The 24,379-nt window shown below is 41.3% G+C and overlaps 1 protein-coding gene across 1 annotated transcript in view; it reads right to left on the reverse strand.

The window, feature by feature from the left end:
• Positions 1–24,379, reverse strand: part of MGMT (O-6-methylguanine-DNA methyltransferase) — a 313,329-nt gene that overhangs the window by 57,929 nt on the left and 231,021 nt on the right. The window contains exon 5 of the mRNA XM_053309698.1: positions 4,830–4,990. Within this exon, the coding sequence (XP_053165673.1) occupies positions 4,830–4,990 (161 nt within the window). The remainder of the gene's footprint in view (positions 1–4,829; positions 4,991–24,379) is intronic.

Here is a 24,379-nt window from a genome sequence, read left to right on the forward strand (position 1 = left end):
GCTCTGGAAGAGAATGTATGGTAAAAAGAAGGATAAGCAGGAAAGGGTTTTGTTCAAGAAGGGATATCTGAGAATGAATTTGTAAGAGAAGACCAGATTGTCTTGGCTAACCAAGTATGGGTTGCTCTGGGTTTGGAAGAAAGCACTGAGATAGGAGTACCAATAGCAATAGCACTTACATTTATATACCGCTCTATAGCCGGAGCTCTCTAAGCGGTTTACAATGATTTAGCATATTGCCCCCAACATTCTGGGTACTCAGTAGAAGAAGGGCACATAGTAGGATTACAATAAATGAACTTGTGCAAGTTAAGAAATGAAGAATGTAGATGGAAAATAATTTAAGGACATCCATAAAGCTACAACTCCCTACTGCATAAAACTTGCTGTTTACCCCTCGCCTACAGTCCTGAGTTAAAGCTAACTCCAACTAGTGTCACAGTTTGAGGATATGTGAATGCTGTGTATCGTTAGAACACTTGGTAGTTTTGCTCCAAATACTGTCACCATTTTAATGTCTTCTCAGACGGTACAATTCCCAAATTTGCCTTTTGGCTTTATGAAGGTCATAGTACTAAATAAGGTGCACCATAGTTTTTTCCAGTGAGGTACTGGTATAAAAGCTACGCAGCATACACTTCACACAAGTCATTTCTAAAAAGGATACAACAGTAGCAAATGAACAAGTCAGAAAGTAGCAAAGAACACTAATCCTTCAATAGCACTAAAGTGGTGCATTTAATTGTTAGTTCTAGGTTTATTATTCTGTTCTAGAAATGAAAGACTTCCAATAAATCTTTTTAAAGCTATTTTTGTAAATGTTTTCCATGCTTAATGCTACCTTTGGAAGTGTTTGCAACTGGATAAACATTATGCTTCTATGTTTTCTCCCACTCCCAATTTCAAGGGTCTCCTTTCCTCTTCAGATTACAAAACACTGAGATGTACAGCAGTATCCACTTCCTGTTATGTAAACTGTTCAGGCTTGCCATGGAGTGACCTCTCTATATTGATTCAATACATCTGACAGTTTGCACCAGGGTCTTTAAATTCATGGGTGTCTTCTATCTCATCCTGCTCTTTTGATCAGTGCTTTCCCCCCACCCCCTGTTCCCTCACTTCTTCCACTATGAAAAGCAACAGACCTATATTTCCAGTGCCCCCGAAAAGTAGTTCACTGGGCTCTAAGCTTTAAAGAATTACATTTTTCCACCAGCTGTTTCTTTTCCACTTAATTTGAGTACTGGAGTTGCTACCATGTTGCAATCGATAAAATGGCATCTGAAGGCTTAAAACCTTCCAGCTTCACTGGGTAATATATCTCATGACGCTCAACATTTTAAAGTTTTAATTTAAAGCAAGGGAATAAATATAATAGTTAACAATGATCCCAATACACTAAATGATTTTCTTATTTTAGCAATTACCTCTCAATAATATTTTTAAACAACAGAAATATTCCTGCTTCAGTTGCATGCTATAACCTTGCCTTGAACTGTAACAAGACGTTTGGAAAGTACAGAACTTGAAAATGAATTCTGATACAAACATTCATGATCACTTTGATATATAAGCAACAAACTGAACTGGAGCCCCACTACCCTCAGTACATTTCCGTGTTGTAAACGGAACTATGTTCCGTTTAAACAGCAAAAATAAAACCAATATCCAAGAAACACTTGACCCCTAGTATTCCATTTCTATGGGCAAGTGCTCTTCCAAAACAGGGTTACAAAAAGAAAGCAGGGACATTTCCCCCCTGTGTTATTTCTGCTGCAAACTAGCTGATTTTCTGAATTTCTGAATCATGTTAGTGTACTTCTAACAAGGAGATACTGCTACATTCCAGATGCTATGGGGCAGAAAAATGATGAAGAATCTATTAAATTTCTTCCATGTTGGCAATGTATGGATTTTTATTTTAGAGAGATGTCACCACTCTTTCCTTCAGTGAGAACTCTATGCAGTAGTGTTCCTTCCATGCCACTTTCTAGTTATCATATGAATACCTTGCAGGTACATATCGTCTTTAGTTGGAAGCATACTGTGACTGTCTTCTAGGGCACTGTGGGAAAATTCATACAGAAGAGTGTAGATCCCTATTACTTGTGCTCCAGGATTTCATTAAAGATTGTTCTCAAATAAGTGGCTCATCCATTATATGCACAAGTGAAGGGATTGGGAGCAATGGATAAAGAAAAATCCCATCACCAGCCAGATTTAAACAGAAATGATGCAGCAAGTAAAGAGACAGCTTGTTCTTGGTTACTATGCTCATTTACTTTGAGCTCTGCTGTCATTCTGAATTGCCTTTAGCCACCTCAACTAACCAGCTCTTCTTCCATTTAACTTTGAGATGGAGATGCATCTCAAAAAACTATACATGCAGGTGTTACTGGAATGTGTAGAGAAATCAAATCAAGGGAAATAATTCAGAGTAGATGCTTGCAGTTAACCAAACAAACAAATAGTCAGCAAGAAGAGTACAGCTGAACAGGTGCATGTGGCTATGACAGCTTTTAAAGGGGCTAGGTGAAACAGAGAATTAGTATGAACTGTAACAAATCAGGCCACCACACACTTGGTTTTTGTTATGTGTGGGGGTCAGGTGCGGGGGGGGGAGATTAAGAGTGAAAATATGCACCCTATTTGTTTCCTTTCTAATGGCTGTTTTGCCATTTTTCTAATCAGGGATGGAGATTTCCCCTAGGTACTTGTGTTCTCCTCAGTTTACTGAACTCCAGCCAAACTTAATAACCCATAACTTCTATTTTTCTCCAACCTGAGATGTATACTTTCTCTCCTTCCTCCCCACCAAAATGTAAGTGAGGAATTGGTCCTCAAGACTTTCTCTCTGGCTGCACCCCCTGTTTCTAATGGCTGCCAAGGATGCAAAGCGGAAGAGGCTGTTTTCTGTTTTACAAATTCCTGCCCAATTGTACCTCTAAAACCTGATTACACAGAGAAGTGATGGTTCCTTTGTTGCCATTTATTCTGATAAGTATAGGAGGCCTTCTTCTGAAAAGTAGGCACAGAAAAAGAACCTTTAACTCTAGAAATTATACCCAGTCCATTCTTGGAGAAACTTTGAGTTACTAGGAGAATGTGTAAAGACCCTTCACCCTTTAATTCTGCACTAGAAGTTTGTTGGTAGAATGCATGTGAAGATAAAAACAAAATACATTAAAAAAAATTGTCCACCAAGCCCTGCGGATGTGGACAACAGGCCTTATGGACCACACAACACTGGGGACTTAAATTAAGGCATAGCAAGGAAACATTTTCTCTAAATTAGAGGTTTATGCACCTTTTGCACTGTGACCTGACTGAACAATATAGCAAAGAAAAACGTAGGCTTCCAAAGGGTCTCATTCTGAGGTGAACACAGCATGCTAGAGTACCAGTATTGCCTGAGGGCTGCTATTAGTCACAGGCAGAGAGAAACCTTTTTTGGTACCCAATTTTCTTTTCATTTCTTTAACAAACCAGCTGGTTTGAAAATGTACTGCTCTCATTTTACTGAGAAAGACAGCCTCTGGATATTTTCCAGTGGCTAAGCCTGTCAATTCATTGATGGCAACACTGATTTCAGGATCAGTCCATTTGTATTTGAATTTAGTGCATCCCTTCCCTCTATTATAATTGATTTACAATTTCTTCTCAGATAATAAGCTGTCCTTTCTGTTGAATCTTTTCTTCACTGCTCTTATCTAACTTAGTCAAGGTCTTGCTTGCTTGCTTGCTTGCTTGCTTGCATGCACCTCTCTACCTCACAATCACAGTTTGGGACACTCAGCTGAAAGAAATAATGGCAGATGAGGAGATGCATTATTCCATGGCAGGAATCCTACTCAGAACATTATTTTATTTGGGTTATGCAAAATGTATTTTACAAGGAATTTTAAAATTAAAAACCTAAGGATTGTATTACTTGTATCAAGTATTCGCCAGAATTTCTATTGTACACCGCTTTTTTCAAGCTATAAAATATGCACACCTGTCCTCAGTCCTTCATATTCAGTTATGAAACTAAGACAAAGGGGAAAAGCATACCCTCTAAGAATCCCGCAAGTGAGAAAAATCAATATCTGGGTTCCAAAATGAACCTGCGGTGCAAAAAGTCACTAAATATTACAATCTGCACTTTGTGCAGGGCTAACCTGTTCCACAGCAGGTACATTTGGTGCAAGAGGCTTACCTGTATAATGGCCCACACCTGCTTAATGGAAACATTTGCAAGATCAGGTGGAAAATGCTGAGAGTTCAAAATCTCAGACATTGAAAGAAATAAAACTCCTACTGATATTCAAGACATAATCATTTAAAAACCTTTTAGTCAGAGTATTGCTGTTTAATGTTCACCGTTTTGTAACAAAACTACAGAAACTTAATGTTAAAACTAATAAGAAATCTTAGATATTGGGAACCCCCAGAACTTTTAATAGCACTATAGTACTACATGCTGCTCTTTCAGTCAATAAGATGAGAATATGATCTTTTAAGACAGTTAATTGAGTCAAAACACTATGCAATGGACTAGACATTCTTGCAGTTATATAAGAGCAGCATCTCTACATGGTGCACGTGGGCAGGTGCTAATCAACTCAGCTTTTCTCATAGACTCAGCACTGCATTGGGGTGTGTGTATGCTCACACTGCTAATTCCACAAGAAAGGTCCAGGGACCAATGGTCCCTCTCATGGTTCGGTAATTTAAACATCTTCCCATCTGTGTGAGACCTGATCACAGATAAGGGTCTCTGATGTGGCTGGGAGAATGTCTAAAAGGGCATATGCATTGCTACATTTCACATTACTAGATATACAGACCTTTCTCCAACAGTGGATGGTGAAAAGGAGGCATTTGGATCTTCTTTATCATCCAGGGTTCACAGAAGTAGGCCTGGAGCCAAGCTGCACACTGTTTCATTGGCTCTGCCATTTCATCTGGGGCTTCACATACTTCACACGAAACCAAGGCCTCTGCAGTACTGGAAGAATGACAACATTAGTTTAGTAAGTATCATAGTCTGACCCCGCAAGGTTTCTTTCTTTCTTTTAAAATACATGTTACAAACAACAGAACAGGATATTTATGGAACAATCTTGTACAGAATGAATCTTCCAATCAGCCCCCAACACAAAAGCAAAGGAAAACTGTATTTGGAGTAATGAGAATCAAATCAGAAACAGAACTGTTAATATAAGACAGCTCAGTTTCCAGTTTAGAGTGAATAGCCCATGTAGTCCTTACTTATATGACATATTATTCAAGTTTGGAGGGGCTGAAATGTCTACTTATAACTACTTTCTACACCCCTGATAAAATTTATTATAAACTGACAACAGTGGAAATGTCAGTCATTACTATAGAACAGAAATATCTAAAACTAGAGTCCTATTCAAACATTACATTATATAAATGTGCAGTGGAGATGTGCAATGCAACTCGTGTGCCAATTGATTTGTGCCAAATCAGGGGTGATTCACTGATTTGACCACAAATCAAATCAGCCCCTTAGATGAAGGGGCTGATTTGAAGTTGAATTGAATCAGCCCCGATTCAGCACAAATCAATTCACGTGATTCAAGTGGCCATTTTGGTGGGCTTTCTGCCCTTCCTGATTGGCTTAAGATCTTCTTGGTTGGCTTGTTATCATACAAATCAAGTGTTGGCTTGGGCAACTGTGCCTCCAATGGCTGAGGGGAGAGGGAAACACTTGCGGAGGGAATTTCAAAATGTATATTTCAAAGGGACTTGGAGGTAGAGAGAGAGTCCTTATGAAGAAGAGGAAGGAAGGAAGGAAGGAAGGAAGGAAGGAAGGAAGGAAGGAAGGAAGGAAGGTTTAATTTTGTGGTTTTCTTTTCTCAGCACTGAGTACAAAGCTGTGCTATTGCTTGCTGTTATAACTATCTGATTTTGCTAGATCTCACATTGACAAGGGCAGAACTTGGGTGCCACCTGCCTTCTTTGAATTGTGGTTTTGGTTTGATCTGTTTGTGAGATGGTGTTGTAGCGAGAAATGGACATTGGCAGTTCAACTTCAGCTCTCTCTCTCTCTGTGTTTAATATTTCTTGGTGAATGCTGTGATGAGCTGCATGTCTGACTTTCAGACTAGCTTGTGCTTCACTCACTGCTCTGGTCTGGTCTGCAATCTGCATTGCAAGGTGTATCCACTCAGTCAAAATGTGGCTGAAAATGTTGCTGTAGTTGAGCTTATGACTATGTTTGCTGTGCTAAGGGTCCTGCTGTGGCGGCTGTTGTGATGCTGAAGTAATGAGTCATAATTGTGTGTGAGAGAGCAACTTGTGCCAATTATGCTACTGCAGTGTTGTGGCTGGCAGATAATCCTAGGTCATCTTTTTTGGTCATCTTTGAACCTACTTCACAGGGTTGTTGTGAGAAGAAACTTAAGAATGTAGTACACCGCTCTGGGCTCCTTGGAGGAAGAGTGGGATATAAATGTAATAAATAAAATGTGGTGGTCTGTTCTGTGTTGGGAAAGACTGTGTGCGCTTCTATTCTGCAGTGTTTTTTTCTTTTCTTTTGAAAAGCAGAGTTGCAAAATATGTGCACCCTGCTTGTTTCACCCTTAGGGAACAATGGGGAACTCAAATCAACCTATTGTTCCTCATGGGTAGGTCCTAGGGACACCAAAGTGGGTTGGGTGGCTCATTGACCTATTTACCCAGATAATAATTTACATTTTTTTAAAAAATTGCCCGATTGCCGGATAGTTTTGTGATTTGGGTGGTAGGTAGGTACTCTGACACCCAACCCACTTTTGTGACCCTATATTCTACCATGGGGGGAAACGGGGTAATTTCAGTTCGCTATTGCTCCCCATGGGTGATTCATGCATTTTTCATGAATTTTTGATTTGATTCATTGAACCGGCTGGCTATGACCAGCTGGTTCGATAAACCAATTCAATTTATTTTTTTTGCAATTTGATTTCGAACTTAAAAACAAAACATGATTCATGTACACCTCTATTGTACAGATGTTTCGATACTCATAGGTGCTTTTGTGTGAATTACTGTACCTGTGTACAGACCCCTCTAATGCATGGTAGAGATAGGAAGTGTACTGCTGTACCTGAGTTCAACATAATGCATGAATAACTGTATCTGGGTACACTATACACTTGTATGTGTGTTCAACATGTCTGAAAATGGCTTAGAAAGTAAACAAACATGTAAAATATGTTTGGCAATACATGACAGTATTCAAATGAAAAACACACAAAGAAAGAAGTAGAAATGAGAAGCTAATTTCAGTATTTGTGTATTCAACAGAGTTTGCCTACTGCCTTCACTTTGCCAATGATACAGAAATCACTGTATTTGTATGAATATGAGAAAGAGAGAGAGAGAGAGAGAGTATGTGTATGTATATGTGTGTGTACACACACACATATACGCAAATGAGCAAGACTTAATATTTAGGGTAAATGTCAAACAGGGTGGAATTATTTAAATCACCAAGGAAAAAGATCAAATTAATTCACTGATGTGCATCCCATTTTGCAATTAATGGATCATGTAGCACTATTATCAAGTGCATTATTATTATACATAATATACTGGATATTATATAATAATACAATTATTATATATCCATTATTGATTCTTATTTATCTCAGAAGCGCTGGGCTCAGTCTGAGATCGTCCAGCACTTAAAGAGCTTAATCAAGATGAGGGTGCACAACTTGTGTAAAATGAAGATCTCTTGGAGGCATTTCATCAGGTCCACAGCATCCCCTTCCTTTGCTTTTCTTATTATCCAGTCTGATTAACTGAGAAGCTAGCTTCTCAAGATTTTTGCCATTTCAGTTAGTCCTTTTGGTATTACTAGAATGTAGTGTTTGGATTGTTTTTTATGGACCAACACAGCTACTTACTTGATGATGATTATGCTTACAAATTGATTACTAACATTATTAAAATATATTTGTTTAAAATCTTTATACCACTTAGGAGCAGAAGACTAAATCCCTGATCAAAGTACATCTGCTTAGAGACAACAGGTTACACACCTGTAACTTTGGTTCTGCTAGCTGTCATCTGGACTTTTACACTAACGGGCTATGTTCCTGTGCAGAGACCTCATCGGAATCTAACAAGCTCAATTCTCCTGCTTTGGGCGGGAACCTTGCTCCCAGCTACCATATGTGGCTGTGCCACTCTTCATCCCCTTAGTCACGGAGTCCAGCTTCAGTGAACCCCATGGGAGCATGGGGTGGTGGTGGTGTGTAAAAGTACAAATGACCACTAGAAGAAACAAAGTTACAGGTGAGTAACCTGTTGTTCTTCGACATGGTGGCCCATGTCGAAGAACAACAGGTTCAGTTGTTTCATGGAAAACAGGTTCATGGAGCCCCTGGTGGCGCAGTGGTAAAACTGCCGCCCTGTAACCAGAAGGTTGCAAGTTCGATCCTGACCAAGGGGCTCAAGGTTGACTCAGCCTTCCATCCTTCCGAGGTCGGTAAAATGAGTACCCAGAATGTTGGGGGGCAATATGCTAAAATCATTGTAAACCGCTTAGAGAGCGTCCAGCTATAGAGCAGTATATAAATGTAAGTGCTATTGCTATGGTCTCTGTCTTTTACACTAATGGGCACATAACAAGCTAGCACCCAAGGAGGAGGGAATACAGAAAGAATATGTAATCTGCCAAAAGTATTTATTTCAGAACAAGTACATCAACCAAAAATGGATTGCAGCATCCTGCCAAATATAGCATCCTGCCAAATACAGCATCATTCCATGTCCTGGCATCAACTGCATAATGACGGATAAAAGAATGGGGTGAAACCCAGGTAGCTGCCTGACATATAGTGTCCAACGAGACTGCACAATCAAAGGCCACCGAGGCAGCCATGGACCTAACAGAGTGCGCCTTAACCATTGCAGGCAACCGCGTATGAGCCAATTGATAACACAGTTCAGTTGTGGAAACTATTCACCTAGACATTATTTTATTATTATTTTTACATTTATATCCCGCTCTTCCTCCAAGGAGCCCAGAGTGGTGTACTACATACTTGAGTTTCTCTTTCACAACAACCCTGTGAAGTAGGTTAGGCTGAGAGAGAAGTGACTGGCCCAGAGTCACCCAGCTAGTTTCATGGCTGAATGGGGATTTGAACTCGGGTCTCCCCGGTCCTAGTCCAGCACTCTAACCACTACACCACGCTGGCTCTCATGGATTGGGCCGACACTTGGAGACCTTTACGTGTCCCGTTGTACAGAACAAACAAGGCAGGAGATTTCCTCCATTCAGCAGACCTCTGAACGTAGAAGGATAACACCCTTCAAATATCCAAACGATGCAAGCTTTTCTCCACATCTGATGAAGGATTTGGAAAAAAACACGGGCAAAGTGAGCGGGGATGAACGGACACTACTTGGGGGGAAAAATGGACATCTGGCCTGTGCACGACCTTGTCCTTAGGGAATTGAAGGTATGGTTGGTCAACCCTCAGGGCCCTCAACTCACTGACACTCCTGGCAGAGGTAATGGAGATAATGGCCACCAAAAAGGCGACCTTCCAGGTCAGAAGACTGGGATCAATTGAAGCCAAAGGCTCAAATGGCGGTCGTAGCAGACCAGCCAATACCACTGATAGATCCCAGGCTTGTGACATGACAGCATCATCTGGGAACATATGTGTCAAACCTTTCAGAAAACATTTTACCACCGGAACTTTAAACCATGAAGCCCAGTTAGCAGGGAAACACGCCACAATGGCAGCCAAATACACCTTAAGGGATGAAAGCTTTAAACCAGACTCCTTAAGGGACAATACCGTATTTTACAGAGTATAAGACGCACTTTTTCCCTCGAAAAATATCCGCCCAAATTCAGGTTTTGGTTTTCAATTTTACTTGTAACTGCGCCTTAAACTCGTAAGCCTGCCCAACAGGTTCGAGGAGGAGGGGGCTATCCCCCGGCAAAGCCTGTACCGATGCTAAAGGAGGGGGAGATCCTCTATTAACCCCCTCTATTAACCCCGTGCTGCCTATTAACCCCGTGCCGCTCCAGCTCACCCGCCGCTGCTTGGGCCATGGACTCCTCCTTCTCCCCCGACGCAAAAGCCCTTCTTCGAGGTGCCCGAAGGCCAATTCAAAGTGGCGGCCATCGCTGTGCGCACTCGCACGCGCCGCAGCAATAGCAATAGCACTTACATTTATATACCGCTCTATAGCTGGAGCTCTCTAAGCGGTTTACAATGATTTAGCATATTGCCCCCAACATTCTGGGTACTCATTTTACCGACCTCGGAAGGATGGAAGGCTGAGTCAACCTTGAGCCCCTGGTCAGGATCGAACTTGTAACCTTCTGGTTACAGGGTGGCAGTTTTACCACTGCGCCACCAGGGGCTCTTTTCGAGGGAAAAAGAAAGGCAGCAGCCCTTCTTCAAGGCACCCGAAGGCCAATTCAAAGTGGCGGCTGTCGCTGTGCGCGCTCGCACGCGCCACAGCAGCCCTTCTTCGAGGCGCCCGCTGAAGCAAGGCTGAGAGTCCTTTCCTGGAGCTACCAGGACTTTTCGGTACACACACCTTCGTGTTACCGATCATGGAGAAAACGAAAAGGCATTCATACAATGCAGGATTTAAACTCAATGTGATTAAATACGCTGAAGAACATGGGAACAGGGCAGCAGAGCGACACTTCAGCCCTCCACCGACAGAAAATACCATTCGCGATTGGAGGGCTGCTAAGGATGAACTAGAAAAAAATGAAGAAGACAAAATGTGCAAATAGAGGACAAACTGCAAAATGGCCTAAACTAGAAGATGACGTTCTGAAATGGATTCAAGGACACCGTGAAAATGGCATTGGAATTACAACGAAGATGATTCAAATACACGCACGTAAGCTTGCGCAAAAGTGTAACCTAACAGATTTTCAAGGTGGAGTAGGTTGGTGTTATAAGTTTATGAAGCACAGCGCTTTGCTCTCTGGCTAATTTTTGCCATGAATACGCTCTGGTTTATGAAGCGCCATGGGTTTAGCATGCGAAGCAAACCCAGATTATCGCAGAAAATGCCACAAGAGTATGAAGAGAAAATGTTGTCTTTCCATCGCTTTATCATTCTTCATCGAAAGAAAACCAGTGTGGAACTAGGACAAATCGCAAATATGGATGAAACTCCTTTGACATTTGATGTACCGAGTAACAGAACCGTTGCCACGAAAGGTGATAAAACTGTAACGATTAAAACGAGTGGGCATGAAAAAATGCACTACACTGTTGTCCTTTCATGTTGTGCAGATGGCACTAAACTTATTCCAATGACAATTTTCAAGCGCATAACAATGCCGAAACCATCTGAGAGACCGCCGGGCGTAGTTGTTCACGTACATCAAAAGGGTTGGATGGATGAGACTGGTATGAAATTATGGATTACCAAAGTGTGGGAAAGAAGAAAAGGCGCTTTATTGAAGAAGAGCTCGCTGCTTGTACTAGATCAGTTTAGTAGCCATTTGAAAGATTCCGTGAAAGAGAAATTAAGGGAAGGAAATACAGAGCTGGCTGTTATTCCTGGAGGACTTACATAACAACTGCAACCTCTTGATGTCTCAATAAATAAACCCTTTAAAGTGTATATGAGAGAAGAATGGAATAAATGGATGATGGATGAAAATCAACATCAATTTACTCCAAAGGGCGCTTTAAAACGACCTTCAATCAAACAAGTATGTGAGGGGGTTAAACAGTGGTGAAGAGTGAGTGATGCCATTATTGTTAATTCTTTCAAGAAGTGCGGTATAAGTAACAGTCTCGATGGCAGTGAAGATCATTTTCTATATGAAGAGGAGGAGGAGGAGGACGATGATGATGAATAAGAAGAAGTGGGAGGGGAGGAGGAGAAGGAAAGTTCAGATGAAAGTTTTCTGGGATTTTAAAGGTCTGTTTGGTTTTACAAATAATGGCAAATGTTATTTTTTTAGTTTGGCTTTGTAAACTATTGATAACAGTTGAATATGTTAAAACTCTGAAAAACTGGATTAAAATTAAGGTGCGTCTTATAGTCTGTAGCGTCTTATAGTCCATAAAATACGGTAGATAATTACATATATCTTGTACAGATGCATTAGATGCATCAAACCCCTGCAGGGAAGCGAAGGAACAGAAACAAGTCCACTTGTGATCATATGACTTCCGTGTGGACTGCTTTCTGGAAGCAACCAAAACTTCCTTAAGTCTCAATGGGAAGTTGGCAGGACCTTCCATGCCGTCAGATGGAGGGACGAAACATCTGGGTGGAGCGCCCGTCCCTTCTCCTGCGACATCAGGTCCAGTAGGATAGTCAGGCATTTCCAACTCACCAGCAAGCACCTCAGGGCCAGAATCCAAGGCATCCTCGGACACCACGGGGCTATCAGGATTGACCTGTCTGCACAAACCCTCAGTTTGCACAGGACCCTTGGAATGAGGGGAAATGCACACAGGACAGGCTTATCTTAGACAGGACGAAGGCATCGCCTTGAGAACCCTCACCCTGCCATCCCCTGGAGCAATAGAAGGCACATTGCGTATTGTCCCAGGAAGCAAATAGGTCCAGAGTTGGGACTCCCCAATCTACAAATATGTCCCCGAGAACAACTTGGTGTAAAGCCCACTCGTGGGAGACCACCGTCATTCTGCTCAGAGTGTCCGCTTGAACATTCAGGGAAACTTGTATATGAATCACATGAGGCACGCACCAATGCCAAAGGTCCAGAGACAGAAACAGAAGGCTCCTGGAAGATGTTTCACCCTGGTAATTGATGTAGGCTTTCACCATCGTACTGTCTGTTTATATTGTCACTGCATGACCCCCAATCATGGGTTGGAAGCCTTTGAGAGTGTTGAAATGGCCAACAGCTCCAGATAATTGATGTGTCAAGCCCTTTCCTTGGGGGACCAATGTCCACTCAGGCAAAATCCTTCTAGGTGTGCCCCCCAACCGAGCTCATAGGCATCTGTTGTGACCACCCAATAGGCTTGAGGGGCTTGAAAGGGAGTACCGACACTCCGGTGCCAAAACTCCGTCCACCATTGTGCCGCTGCCCGTATCCATCGAGGGGGCGTGCGCTCCAGATGGCCTGGATTCCAAAGTCGATCGAACACGTCCAGAAACCATCTCTGAATGATGCGCATTCGAAGACGCGCTTGAGGCAGCACATATGTAGTAGCCACCATATGACCCAACAGTCGCTGCACTGAGCACATAGTCTGTGCGCCTCCGGCTAAGAAAGCAGCCGCCAGCTTCTGGAGAGTATCTATGTGGCCCATGGGAAGGAAGACCTTTTCCAAGGTTGTATCGAATATCAGCCCAATGAACTGAATCCGTCTGGTCGATTCCAACTGAGATTTTTTGAAGTATATTTGGAAGCCCAGATCCTACAGAGTATCTACTACGATCTCGAGGGCATCCAGGGCAGCATGTCTGGTGCTTGCCATGATGAGCCAATCGTCTAGATTCAGCAGCACCTGCAATCCTTGCTCTTGCAGGAAAGCCACCATAGAGGCCAGCTATTTAGTAAAAACCCTTGGTGTCATCGTGAGGCCGAACAGCAAGGCCTTGAATTGATGGGGGATCCCCTCGATCTGAAACCACAGGAAGCAACAATGCTGAGGGCGGATCGAGATGTGGTAATATGCGTCTTTTAAGTCCAGGGAAACCATCCACATGTTCTTTTCCAGGATGGTCATAATGGTCGGTACCAACAGAATTCAGAACGTTTTGAAGACCAAATGTTTGTTCAGGGCCCTGAGGTCCAGTATAGGGTGCTGACCGCCGTCCAGTTTTGGTATCAGAAAGTACTGAGAATAGAACCCAGGGCTGTCCGAATTGGAGACCTTCTTGATCGCACCCTTTGACAGGAGAGCAGCGACCTCCTGGTCCAACTCTGGGGTGCATGGAGTCACCACAGTCCCGGACACCAGCCGTGTCCTGCAAAACTCTAGGGCATAGCCTAAACGTATGATAGTAAGGACCCACTGGTCCGTAGTCACTTTGTCCCAGCTTGTTGAGAATGGGGCCAGGCAAGTCCTGAAGCACCCCGAGTCATTGCTTCTTTTGGAAGGTATTTGGGTGCTGTTTTTGAAAGGCTGGCTTACTGGGCTGGATGCCCGACTTGTATCTTGACTGGGACTTGTTGCCATGAAAGGAACATTATGAGGCCGACTGTTGCTGGGAAGGGGCCTTCTGCGGTTGATAAGGTGACCACTTGGCAGTTTTCTGTGGTTTGGTAGTCGATGAAGCGTATGGCATGGAGTTTTCTGTGCTCCTCAATTTCTAAACTTTCTGGAGCGTGTCACCTGTCTGCTCAGAAAAGAGGCTTGAGCCCTCAAAGGGCAGGTCCTTGACCCTAGCACATGCCTCATAGTGCAGTCCAGACAAATGCCGCCAAGCATGTCATCTGAGTGCCACAGATGTGGCCATCACCTTAGCCGCACATTCCACCAAATATTGGGCCGAATAAAGTTCTGCTTTGTCACGTGAATAGCCTTGTGGAAAAATGCTTTTGCTGGATCCCTCTTGTCTTGTGGGAGGAGATCCAGGAAAGGACCTGCCTTCTCCCACAAAAAGTGGTTATATCGGGCGTTATAAGCCTGATAATTGGCCATGCTCAAGAGGAGGGCCAAGGCCAAATAAAGCCTTCTCCCAAAGGAGTCCAAATTTCTGCCCTCTTTGTCACTCTGTGCCAACTGGCTGTGACCTCTGGTCCTTTGCAAGGATGTCTCCACGACAAACAAATTTGGGGTGGGATGATTTTTCAAAAAAATCTTATCATCCTGTAATTGCACCCTGAAGAAATTCTCTAAACACTATTAGGCTAAGAAAACATCGCCGACTTCTTCCAGTGACCCCGCATGACCCTCAACAACACTGGGTTCAGGGACAAAGCGGCAGGTACCTTGGCCTCCAAGTCAATAAGGCCGAACAACTGGTCCAGTTCTCCCTTTTGCTGGGTAACAAGGCTCACTCTTAAGGCCGAAGCCATTCGGGCCATGTAAACGGAGTACTTGAAGTCCTCCGATGGGGAGACAGGCTTCGAGTTCGACTGTATGTCAAGTGGGGACGAGCCCAGGGAACCAACTTCAAAGTCCTGGGAAGTAGCATCGCTCTCATATTCGGGCTCCGGGGGAGCCAGTGTCATGGGCGTCAAACCCAAAGGGGAGCCCGGTTTGCTATCTGGCTTGTCCGGTACCAAAGTGGAAAGTCCTGCCAGCAGCTCTTGGAAAGGCACAGTAGCCTGTTGTCTCACTGGAACCGAGGGGGGCGGTTTGCAATGCTTGTTTCAATCCCCTGGGGAGTGTTGCGATGAGCAGAAATGCGACTTCCCTTCCGAGTGTGAGGGTGGTTCACACCAATCATTACGGGTTTCCTATACGTGGGACCATCAGAGTAACGAGACCCATAGCGGGGCTGAACATAGTCCAAATAGTCAGAGTGGTAGTCCACTTGATATCAATCGCATATCGATCGCATAAGTGCCAGCACCAAGCGCCATAAGAAGGCTCAACTTCACTCGAGGAGCGATATTCCACGATGTTCACTGAAGCACAGATGAAGAAAGACTGAGGGGATGAAAAGTTGTGCAGCTTCATATGGCAGCCAGGGGGCGGGGTTCCTACTTTTGGGATTCTCCAAAGCAGGAGAATCGAGTTTGTTAGATTCCGATGAGGTCTCTGCGCAGGCGCATAGCCCATTAGTGTAAAAAAGAGAGACCACGTCAAAGAAAAGAGGTAATTGTAAAATTAATGGATTTCCATTTGGCTCTCTTTGTACATATTCATGCACACTAAGTGAGATCCCTTATTTGAAGATATGGATTGTGTCTGAAGAGAAGAATCAGGTGTGCTATATTGTGGGCTAGGTAGCCAGAACCTTTCAGAAACAAGGGTTAATGTGCAGTTTATACATATTTTAACAAAAACTAAACCAAACAGTTTTTCTTCATGTCAAGTATGATCCATACTGCATAAAGAGGGACAGCGGAGACATTGGGTCATTAAATACTGATAATACTGATAGGCCTATGAAATACTGATAATCTGACAAAATAAGATATGCCTTATTGTGATATATTTATTATAATTGACAACAGATTAGACCTCCCCCCCTTTTCTGCTTTGTCATTAAAAAGGTGGCTTGAATGGATTGAAAGTGGATTGAAAAGCCTCAAATCCAGACTAAGTTAGTCATTAGCAGTCCCACTGAAATTAATGGTACAAGTTAGTTATGTCCAACCTGTACCTGTTATGTCCAACCTGTACAATTTCAATTGAATTATTCAAGAGTAATTTAGTCTGGATGCAGCCAATATATTTGATATAAAGTTAAGGTTTAGCCACTATTTTTTTAAAACTGCATTTAAAAGTATGTTGACCATATAAGGCAGCTTTGAGACTCATGCTCTTGCACTGTAAAACTCTTTCCTGTCTCCATCCATTTTCTTTGAATTCACCTCCCCTTTCAGCTACCCATGCTGCATCTTATACTGTAAGTTTGCATTTTTCCAATCCATGGAAATGGCTTTTCTAGTGACTCTGGAGGCTGCATTGATGAGAGGGTGAGCAGAATGGCTTCTATTATGCAACAGTGTAAGCGCTGCTCCAGATGCTAGCATAGTATTTATATTAAAGTAATCTGGCTTAAGGGTTTAATGAGCAAAAGAATTAATTTCCCCTCCCCTCTCCTTCAGTGACTTGTCAAAGACAGAAGGACTGCAGACAGGAGATTTTTCTGGGCCTCCCCCATCCAGCAGGCCAATGGCATGTTTGGTCACTGGCTAATGAAAGTCAAATAATGACAGCTACGAACTACTGTGGCTGGGCGTGGAAGAAGACCTACCTATACAAAGCTGGTTTTGACCTTTAAAGCCCTTAACGGTTTGGGCCTGGGGTATTTGAGGGACCGCCTGCTCCCAAGGGTTGCTGCCCGCTTGACGAGGACATCTGAGGGGGCCCTGCTCCGGGTGCCGACAATGAGAGAGGCCCGGCTGTCGTGCACTCGGGACAGGGCCTTCTCTGTTGCTGCCCCTAGACTCTGGAATGCTCTCCTGGTGGCCATTCGTTCCTTGGACTCCATCACGGCTTTTAGAAAGCTTGTAAAGACTTGGCTTTTTACCCAGGCTTTTACATAATCGTTTTTACTGCTGCTTCTGTATGTTTTTATCTGTTTGTTTTTATGCCTGTTTTTATATGTTTTTATATTTTTTGCTTGATGTTTTTATTGCCTTTTTATTGTATGTTTTAACTTTTGTAAACCGCCTTGGGGTTTTCTTTTAATGAAAGGCGGTATATAAATGTAAAAATAAATAAAATAAATAAATACAAAGGAAGATCTTTTGAAAGATGCCTTAGTTTGGTTGAAATGTGGCATTAGAGGCTACTATCTGAACACAAGCCCAGTGCCCCCTTGGAATTAGTTCTGGATTTTAAAATCCAGACTATTGTCTTTTATTGCTACTTTTTTCATTGGGGATATAAAACCTTAAGAGTTGCTTGGCTTAGTTAATGCCCTTCCACTTCTCTGAAGAACACAAATGTAGTTTGATTTTCAACCTATATGGCTCAATGAAAGTTTAGCTTGTAATTTTGAACAGTTCCCTAGTCTTAAAGAGGGAACAAGCAGAATGCTTATAGTAGTAAATCTCATCTTAAACTATTTTTTAACATACAGTATAGATTATAACCTCCGAATTACCCTCAAAACAAGCAAACACACACACTTGCACTGCCTAACATTTTCCTAGAATTACTTACTTATTCATGGCAGATATGCTCATACAGGTTTTTTTTAAATCCTGCAGGAATTATGTATTACATTCAATTTAACAAGAGTGTTATGATATATACTGATAGAAATATAAAGCAATAAGGCAATAGACAATATACCCAGATTATTGTTAAGTCTTCTCCCCCTCCCCCATCTCTTTTTAAATAAAAGGCTTTGTGCCATTGTTTTCATTTTTATCAAAATAACTATGGAAAGGCAGTATTCATAATAACAATGTGGATGACAGTGGGGGCTTCAAATACTGGAGCCCATACATCCAAATCATTATCGAGCAGCAGCACAAGGTTGCTCAAAAATTCTTGTGACTTTCCCCAGTGGGCAGAGCATCCAAATAATGACTCCTTGTCTTGTTGTACTGAAATCTAAAAACTTGCTGCTTGGCTTTATACCAGTGAGCATAGAGGGCCTTAACCAAATAGGAAAAGGCAATCTTCACATGCCAATCATTATTGGAACCACTACTACAGCAAAATATGCAAAGAGTCAACTTTCAGCCAACACGTTTTTAGCGTGATTCCTGTCAGCATACACAAAGAGGAAAAGTCCATTTTGGGTTCTAGAAAACTGTAGTCTCATACTAGTGAAGCATAATTTAATGCTTGGTTGTACTAAAGCATAAGGAAAGAGTAGCTGAGCCATCACTTAGGCAGTCCTCATGCTTTTTGGATGACCATTTCAGTTTGCACACACAGAAACACAACCAAATTTGAAAACTTTTAATAAATGTGTATAAATATGAATCTATGTTCATGCAGTATGTATGCTGACTCTGACTGCTTCCCAACAGTGTGCCCCCCTCCACTTTGTCACTGATTACAACTGTGTGATAACACAGAAATTGGTCCCAGAATCCCAAATCCCACCTTTATATGCAAAGGTTATGAAGAATAAAACTGCAAACAAAAGGGATCTTTATGTTTTATTTGTAAAGCTGTCGGTGCCCAAGCTGTATTACGTTTTTGAACAGATAGATATTTTGGTATAACACAGTATTTCTTGATTTATTTTTTTTTAACTTGGGCCACCTTCTGAACTTACTTTATCTTCCAACCCACCAGCAATTACTTCTTTGGCAGGTAAATTCATGGAATTCTTGCATATAGCTGCCTGTCCACTGTGTGCAGAGGATCTGGAGTACGAATCCCACACAAACATTAGAAGAAATCTGGAGCAGGGTATCTCAGTCTTCTAATGTGTCAACCAGCCAGCCAAGTAAGGAAAAAGGGGGAGAAGCTGAAGTTCTCTGCTGCTTTAACAGCCAGCTGATTTGTTTCAATGAAACTGATCAGGTCGAAATTGATCAGGTTGTAGCTGCTTCCAGTTCATTCAGCTGTACAGGTGAACCCCATTAACTGTGGGGGTTCCATTTCCGCAGATTACCACAGATAATGAAATTGAGGATAACGGAGCATTGAATCAATGGTGATGGGGCATTTAGTTTCCAGGAGGCTGGGAAACCATGCTAAAAATGGGCTGGTATGTATTGGTGTGTATTTGGTGAAAGTGAAGTAAAGTGCCCTACCATACTCCGCAGGCCTCCAGCTATCCATCAATGCCCCCCACTCCCGAAATCTCAAATTCTTCCATTATTCTGCAATTTATTTTGAAGAAAATAACCACAAAATGAACCATCAAATGGTTCCCTTTTACAAAATGGTACCCAGAGATGACGTCCAAGGTCATTTCTGGCCATCTCCGAACCACGGATATGCTAAATTGACCATTTGTTTTCTGTGAATGCTGAAGTTGGGTGTCAATTACCCGACCACAGATACGCAAAACTACATATATCAGATCCGCAGATAACAAGGTTTGCTTGTATATGACAACCTGTTCCCCTATGAAGCTGTATGACTTAAAGTGGACAATGAAACGTATATGTGGGAAACTTCTACTCAAGAGTTATTTGTGCAGCTTTAAAGACAGACAAACACATTAGGCTGGCTCCAGAAAGCTCCTTCCTGAGCACACATTTACACTGGCAGAGGCTCCAACTCCATCATGATAAGGACTAAATCAAGATAGCTGTATTGAATGGTAAAGTCTTCTAAATCATGAACCTGACACAAATAAGTCCTAATGCATCAAGTATACTAGGAAATGAGAGACATGTTGGTTCATGTGAATGCTTTAAAGAATAATCAACTACAAATGTAAAATCAATTCTACAGTTACAACACAACAAAGAATACTTCTGATAGTCTCTCTCTCCAAGAATTGATCTACATCATTAATAAGTGCAAAATACTTACATGGCTAAATCACCAAGCAGAAAATGTGATACCGCTAACATCATGTAGCTTGTATTTCAACATGGATGTTGCTCACAGAGAGACAAAAAGTGGTTATTTAGGTAAGCTAAAATAACAAAGCTTTATTGAGAACAGATTCTACGGCTGTCTTGAAGACAGAAGATCATAAATTCTTGATAATTCTTTGTATGGGAATCTTAGATTAAGGGTGATCTGCATTCATGGGAAGCAGACAGCATATATACAGCATAGCATGATGGCGGAAAGGATACCTTTAATGATCCCAAAGTCAGGAAATTCCTGTTAAGCCAAGAAAATAGCCTTCTGGTCTGAACATGTATTATCCACTTCTTCTTGCCAATATAAGAAACACACCTGAAGTTATCCGTATAGCAACCCAAAAAAGAAGATGGACATAGAATCAAATGAACCATGTTTACGATCAGACTCAAAAACTCTACAGATAAGTATCACTAGTCAGTTTACACTGAGTTAGAACAAACTGGCTGCATACTGAATCAAATCCATTATTTTGCCAATTACACAAATATCTAAATGACCCATGTTTTAGTTCTTTTATAACAAGTCAAAAAGTGTGCACTAGTGAAAAGGTTTGTGACATAGAGCATGTGACCCCAGAGCATGAAAAATGTGATATGCTTATATTAATATTCGCTTATTCAGTAACAGCTGCTAAAGCTAGGTAGCAAATTTTATGTATATATTACTTTTAAACTAGAAAACACACATTATATTTCTCATGTGACATTGAATGAAACTTAAAAATACATTGACATATTCCCCACAAAATCCTTTAAAAGGTTCATATCAGTATTATATGGAGCAAATTACATATAAAATACATATACTATTAACATTCCATGTGGAAATAAACAAAGGTTGTTACATCAACACCTTAATGTCATTTAAACAGTCCTCCTTTGATAGATGAAGGCAAAACTACCCCCAAAATTACAGATGAATTGTCTAGTCCCTAATGATTCCAAAACAATTACAGGATGCAGAGCAATCTAGTTAAATTTTATTCAAAAGCTTACTACACTTGTGTTTTCTCTTATTTTTCTATCAATGAAACCCAGGAGGCTTAAGCACAATTCATTATGTATGAGACCCAACTTACAGTGCTTGACTGTTGATTAATAGGAAAGTTTGCAGTATGTACATTTGCAACATTAGATGCATACAATATGCTAACTTATTCTTCCACTGAAGCTAATTATTTACAAAAATGACTACTTGAGACTACAATTTATTAAATGCATGTATCCAGTCTCAATTTGGCCCCAAAAGGCAGTCTGGAATGAAGATATTTTACTTGATGTGACAACTTCTGGAAACAGTGTTATTAATATTGTAAATGTGGCAAATAAAGAGTTCAGATAGCCTTATGCCTATGTTGTATTTTGTTTTTCACAGCTAAATCGATAAACAAAGCAGCTTTTCAAAAAGTGTAATACCCATATGAGAGACAATTCCTTTTTTGCCCAAGTTTAATTAACTATTTATAAATGAGTTATCTGTACATAATTAAATATTTTTTTAAAATAGCTGGGTAACAGATATAATAAAGGGGACCACATACTCTGGCTTCAATCCCAGATATGTCCTTCCACTAGAGGAAAGTTTCTTCTGTTTATGGAAGGGCTATTTCTGACTGAATAGAAGAGCGTTGCATTAGAAAAGTGACTCTAGTCTAGAGGAGTTCTTCCATTTGCACAAGCTCTTTTCAAGGCATGTTAATAGCCACCAGCACTGCAGCCTGGACTTCCTTACTTACATTTCTCGCAACGCAATGCAACCCACCCCCTACGTTGTGCTGCAGCACTTTTCCAAGAGTAACTGTGAAAGAGTTTATAGAACAGCACAAACACCTATTCTTCTTCTGCTTGTGGTACGTTAGGTTCAAGCCCCTTTCAAGCACACTGAATTATTTTATAGTTTTCTTAAATAATTAATAATAATTATTATTAGTCCAACAATTAAGTTTGAAGATATAATGAAGAATTTCATAAAAAGTCTTTTGCTACAACCCTAAACAGAATTTAGCAGCTTATATTCTATTAGGGATGTGCACAAACCATGTATGGTGTTGGTGACCATGCAAATGGGGCCCATACATGCGCGGATACGTCGCGGGCGGGTTCTTGGGATAAGTGCCACCACAGCAGGAATGCAGCAGCAGAGAGCGGGTAGGGGCCTGCTCTCCTTAAAAAAAGAGAGAGAGAGAGAGAGAGAGAGAGAGAGAGAGAGAGAGAGAGAGCGCCTGTTCTCTGCAGTGCTGAACTGGTTTGGACCTCAACCAAACTGGTTCAGTGCCAAACCAGTGCACCTTAGTTCGTGCACATCCCTAAATTCCATTGCTTTGAATGGCATTTAGGCAGACCTTATTAAGCATTTACTTATACACCTCATAAATCAAAACATTGCACAGACGTAATATAAGACCTCTTAATCTTAATACTGTTCGGGCAATCTTTTTGACTAGAAATTGTACTTGTGGGTGCCCATCAGATTGTATTTGTATGTGCCCCTCAACTTTTGATGTTTTAGTTTGCACACATAATAGATGTCCAGAATTCCAAATAAAAAGCTTTATTTTTATGCTAAAGATAACCCTTGAATGTGGCTAGCATTATAGCCTATGTTGCAATTATGGATTATGTCTGGAATGAAATTATGCATGTACTTTTCAGCTATTCTCATTTAGATTACTACAGTGGATTGAATGAAACGTGCATACACACTGTCACAAAATGCACATGGCACACCTCTTTCTGCAGCGTTCCTGTTGCCACATGCCATGCTTAGTGCAGTTGCCTCCATATCCTATGTGGTTGATACATGCCACCACACAGTCTTCACAGATGTGAGCAGAGCTGGCTCGTCATCATATGCCAAGATAAGGAGTGCAGGAGGGGGCGGGAATCAATGTCAAAGCCAAAGACTCAAATGATAGTGTGGGAGGCCATTAAATGCCATCAAGTGCCTTTTGCCATTAGGATTTTGATTTGTGTCTTTCTAATAAAGACCCTACCTTGGCACACTTAATTGGGCAGATACAGAAGCACTAATGCTTCTGTATCTAGTGGGAAGCTTTCTCTTAAAAGAAGAAACCTTTACCTATCACACACAAACCCCTTTTCTGTATAGATGCATAGCACGTATGCAGCATAGCTTAACATGTACAGTACACAAATATATACAAAAACAAACATGTTCTCTTAACATAAATACATCTATGTTCAAGCTTGTTAGTTAGATTTAGTCCTTAGAAGCTCTAGAACAGTTTGTCCTTACAAAATTAGAAAATGCTTCCACAATGGTGCCAAGGTCAGCTTTATCAGAGGCAATTAACTGTGTGAGTAGTTGCTTCAGGGCAACTTTAATATGCACACCTGACTTTACTCATTTATTTTCTTAGGTCCTCCATCTCAGGCCATACCCTTCAGCTTCAAGTCCCCCCTCCCCATACCAGACAATTACCATCTACTGCTATGCCACTGCAGCATTACCGTCATTGCTTAGGCTATCACCAAAACTCGGAGCCTATTCAGAAGGGAGGAGTTTAGTCAGCATATTGCTAGTATGAATCACAGCATTTGTTGGCATTCTTGCTACATACATATTGCTAAGCTGTGTCACATTTAACTATGAAAATAATACAACCTGGCAATTCCTAATCCTTGAAGAATCATTGTTAAGAAAAAGAGAGAGAAAGAAATCACAGAAACCCTCATGGGAAGTATTGTGAAATAGATTGAAAGTTACTAGTGATTTCTAAAAATGAATTCACACATTGCCCTAGGATATCACCTAGTGCTGGCTGCTGCTGGAAATAGGATTCTGAAATGGATGTGCTATTGGTTCTGTGCATTCTATTTATTTATTTATTTAGTTATTTAATTTAATTTAATTTAATTTAATTTATATACCACCCTTCCAAAAATGGCTCAGGGCGGTTCACAACATGATAAAAATAATTAAAACAAATTAACAATTAAAATCAAACTATTAAAACACAGTAAAACCAACAAAACAGCTAAAAGCCCTAAAACAGTATAAAATTAAAACTACACATTTAAAAAGCTGAAAAAGCTTGGGTGAAGAGGTGGGTCTTCAGATGTTTTTTTAAAAATAGTCAGGGATGGGGAGGATCACATCTCAGCATATGACAACTCTTAAGGTCATAGGGAGCTGAGGACTGGCCTACATGTATAGCCATCTGAGGTGGATACCACTGCAGTGTGCTGTTCTAGTTTTTGAAAGATATTTCACAAGAAAAAAAATCGTAAGTATAAAAT

This window comes from Hemicordylus capensis, chromosome 3 (genome assembly GCF_027244095.1).
Source record: "Hemicordylus capensis ecotype Gifberg chromosome 3, rHemCap1.1.pri, whole genome shotgun sequence".
NCBI lineage: Eukaryota > Metazoa > Chordata > Lepidosauria > Squamata > Cordylidae > Hemicordylus > Hemicordylus capensis.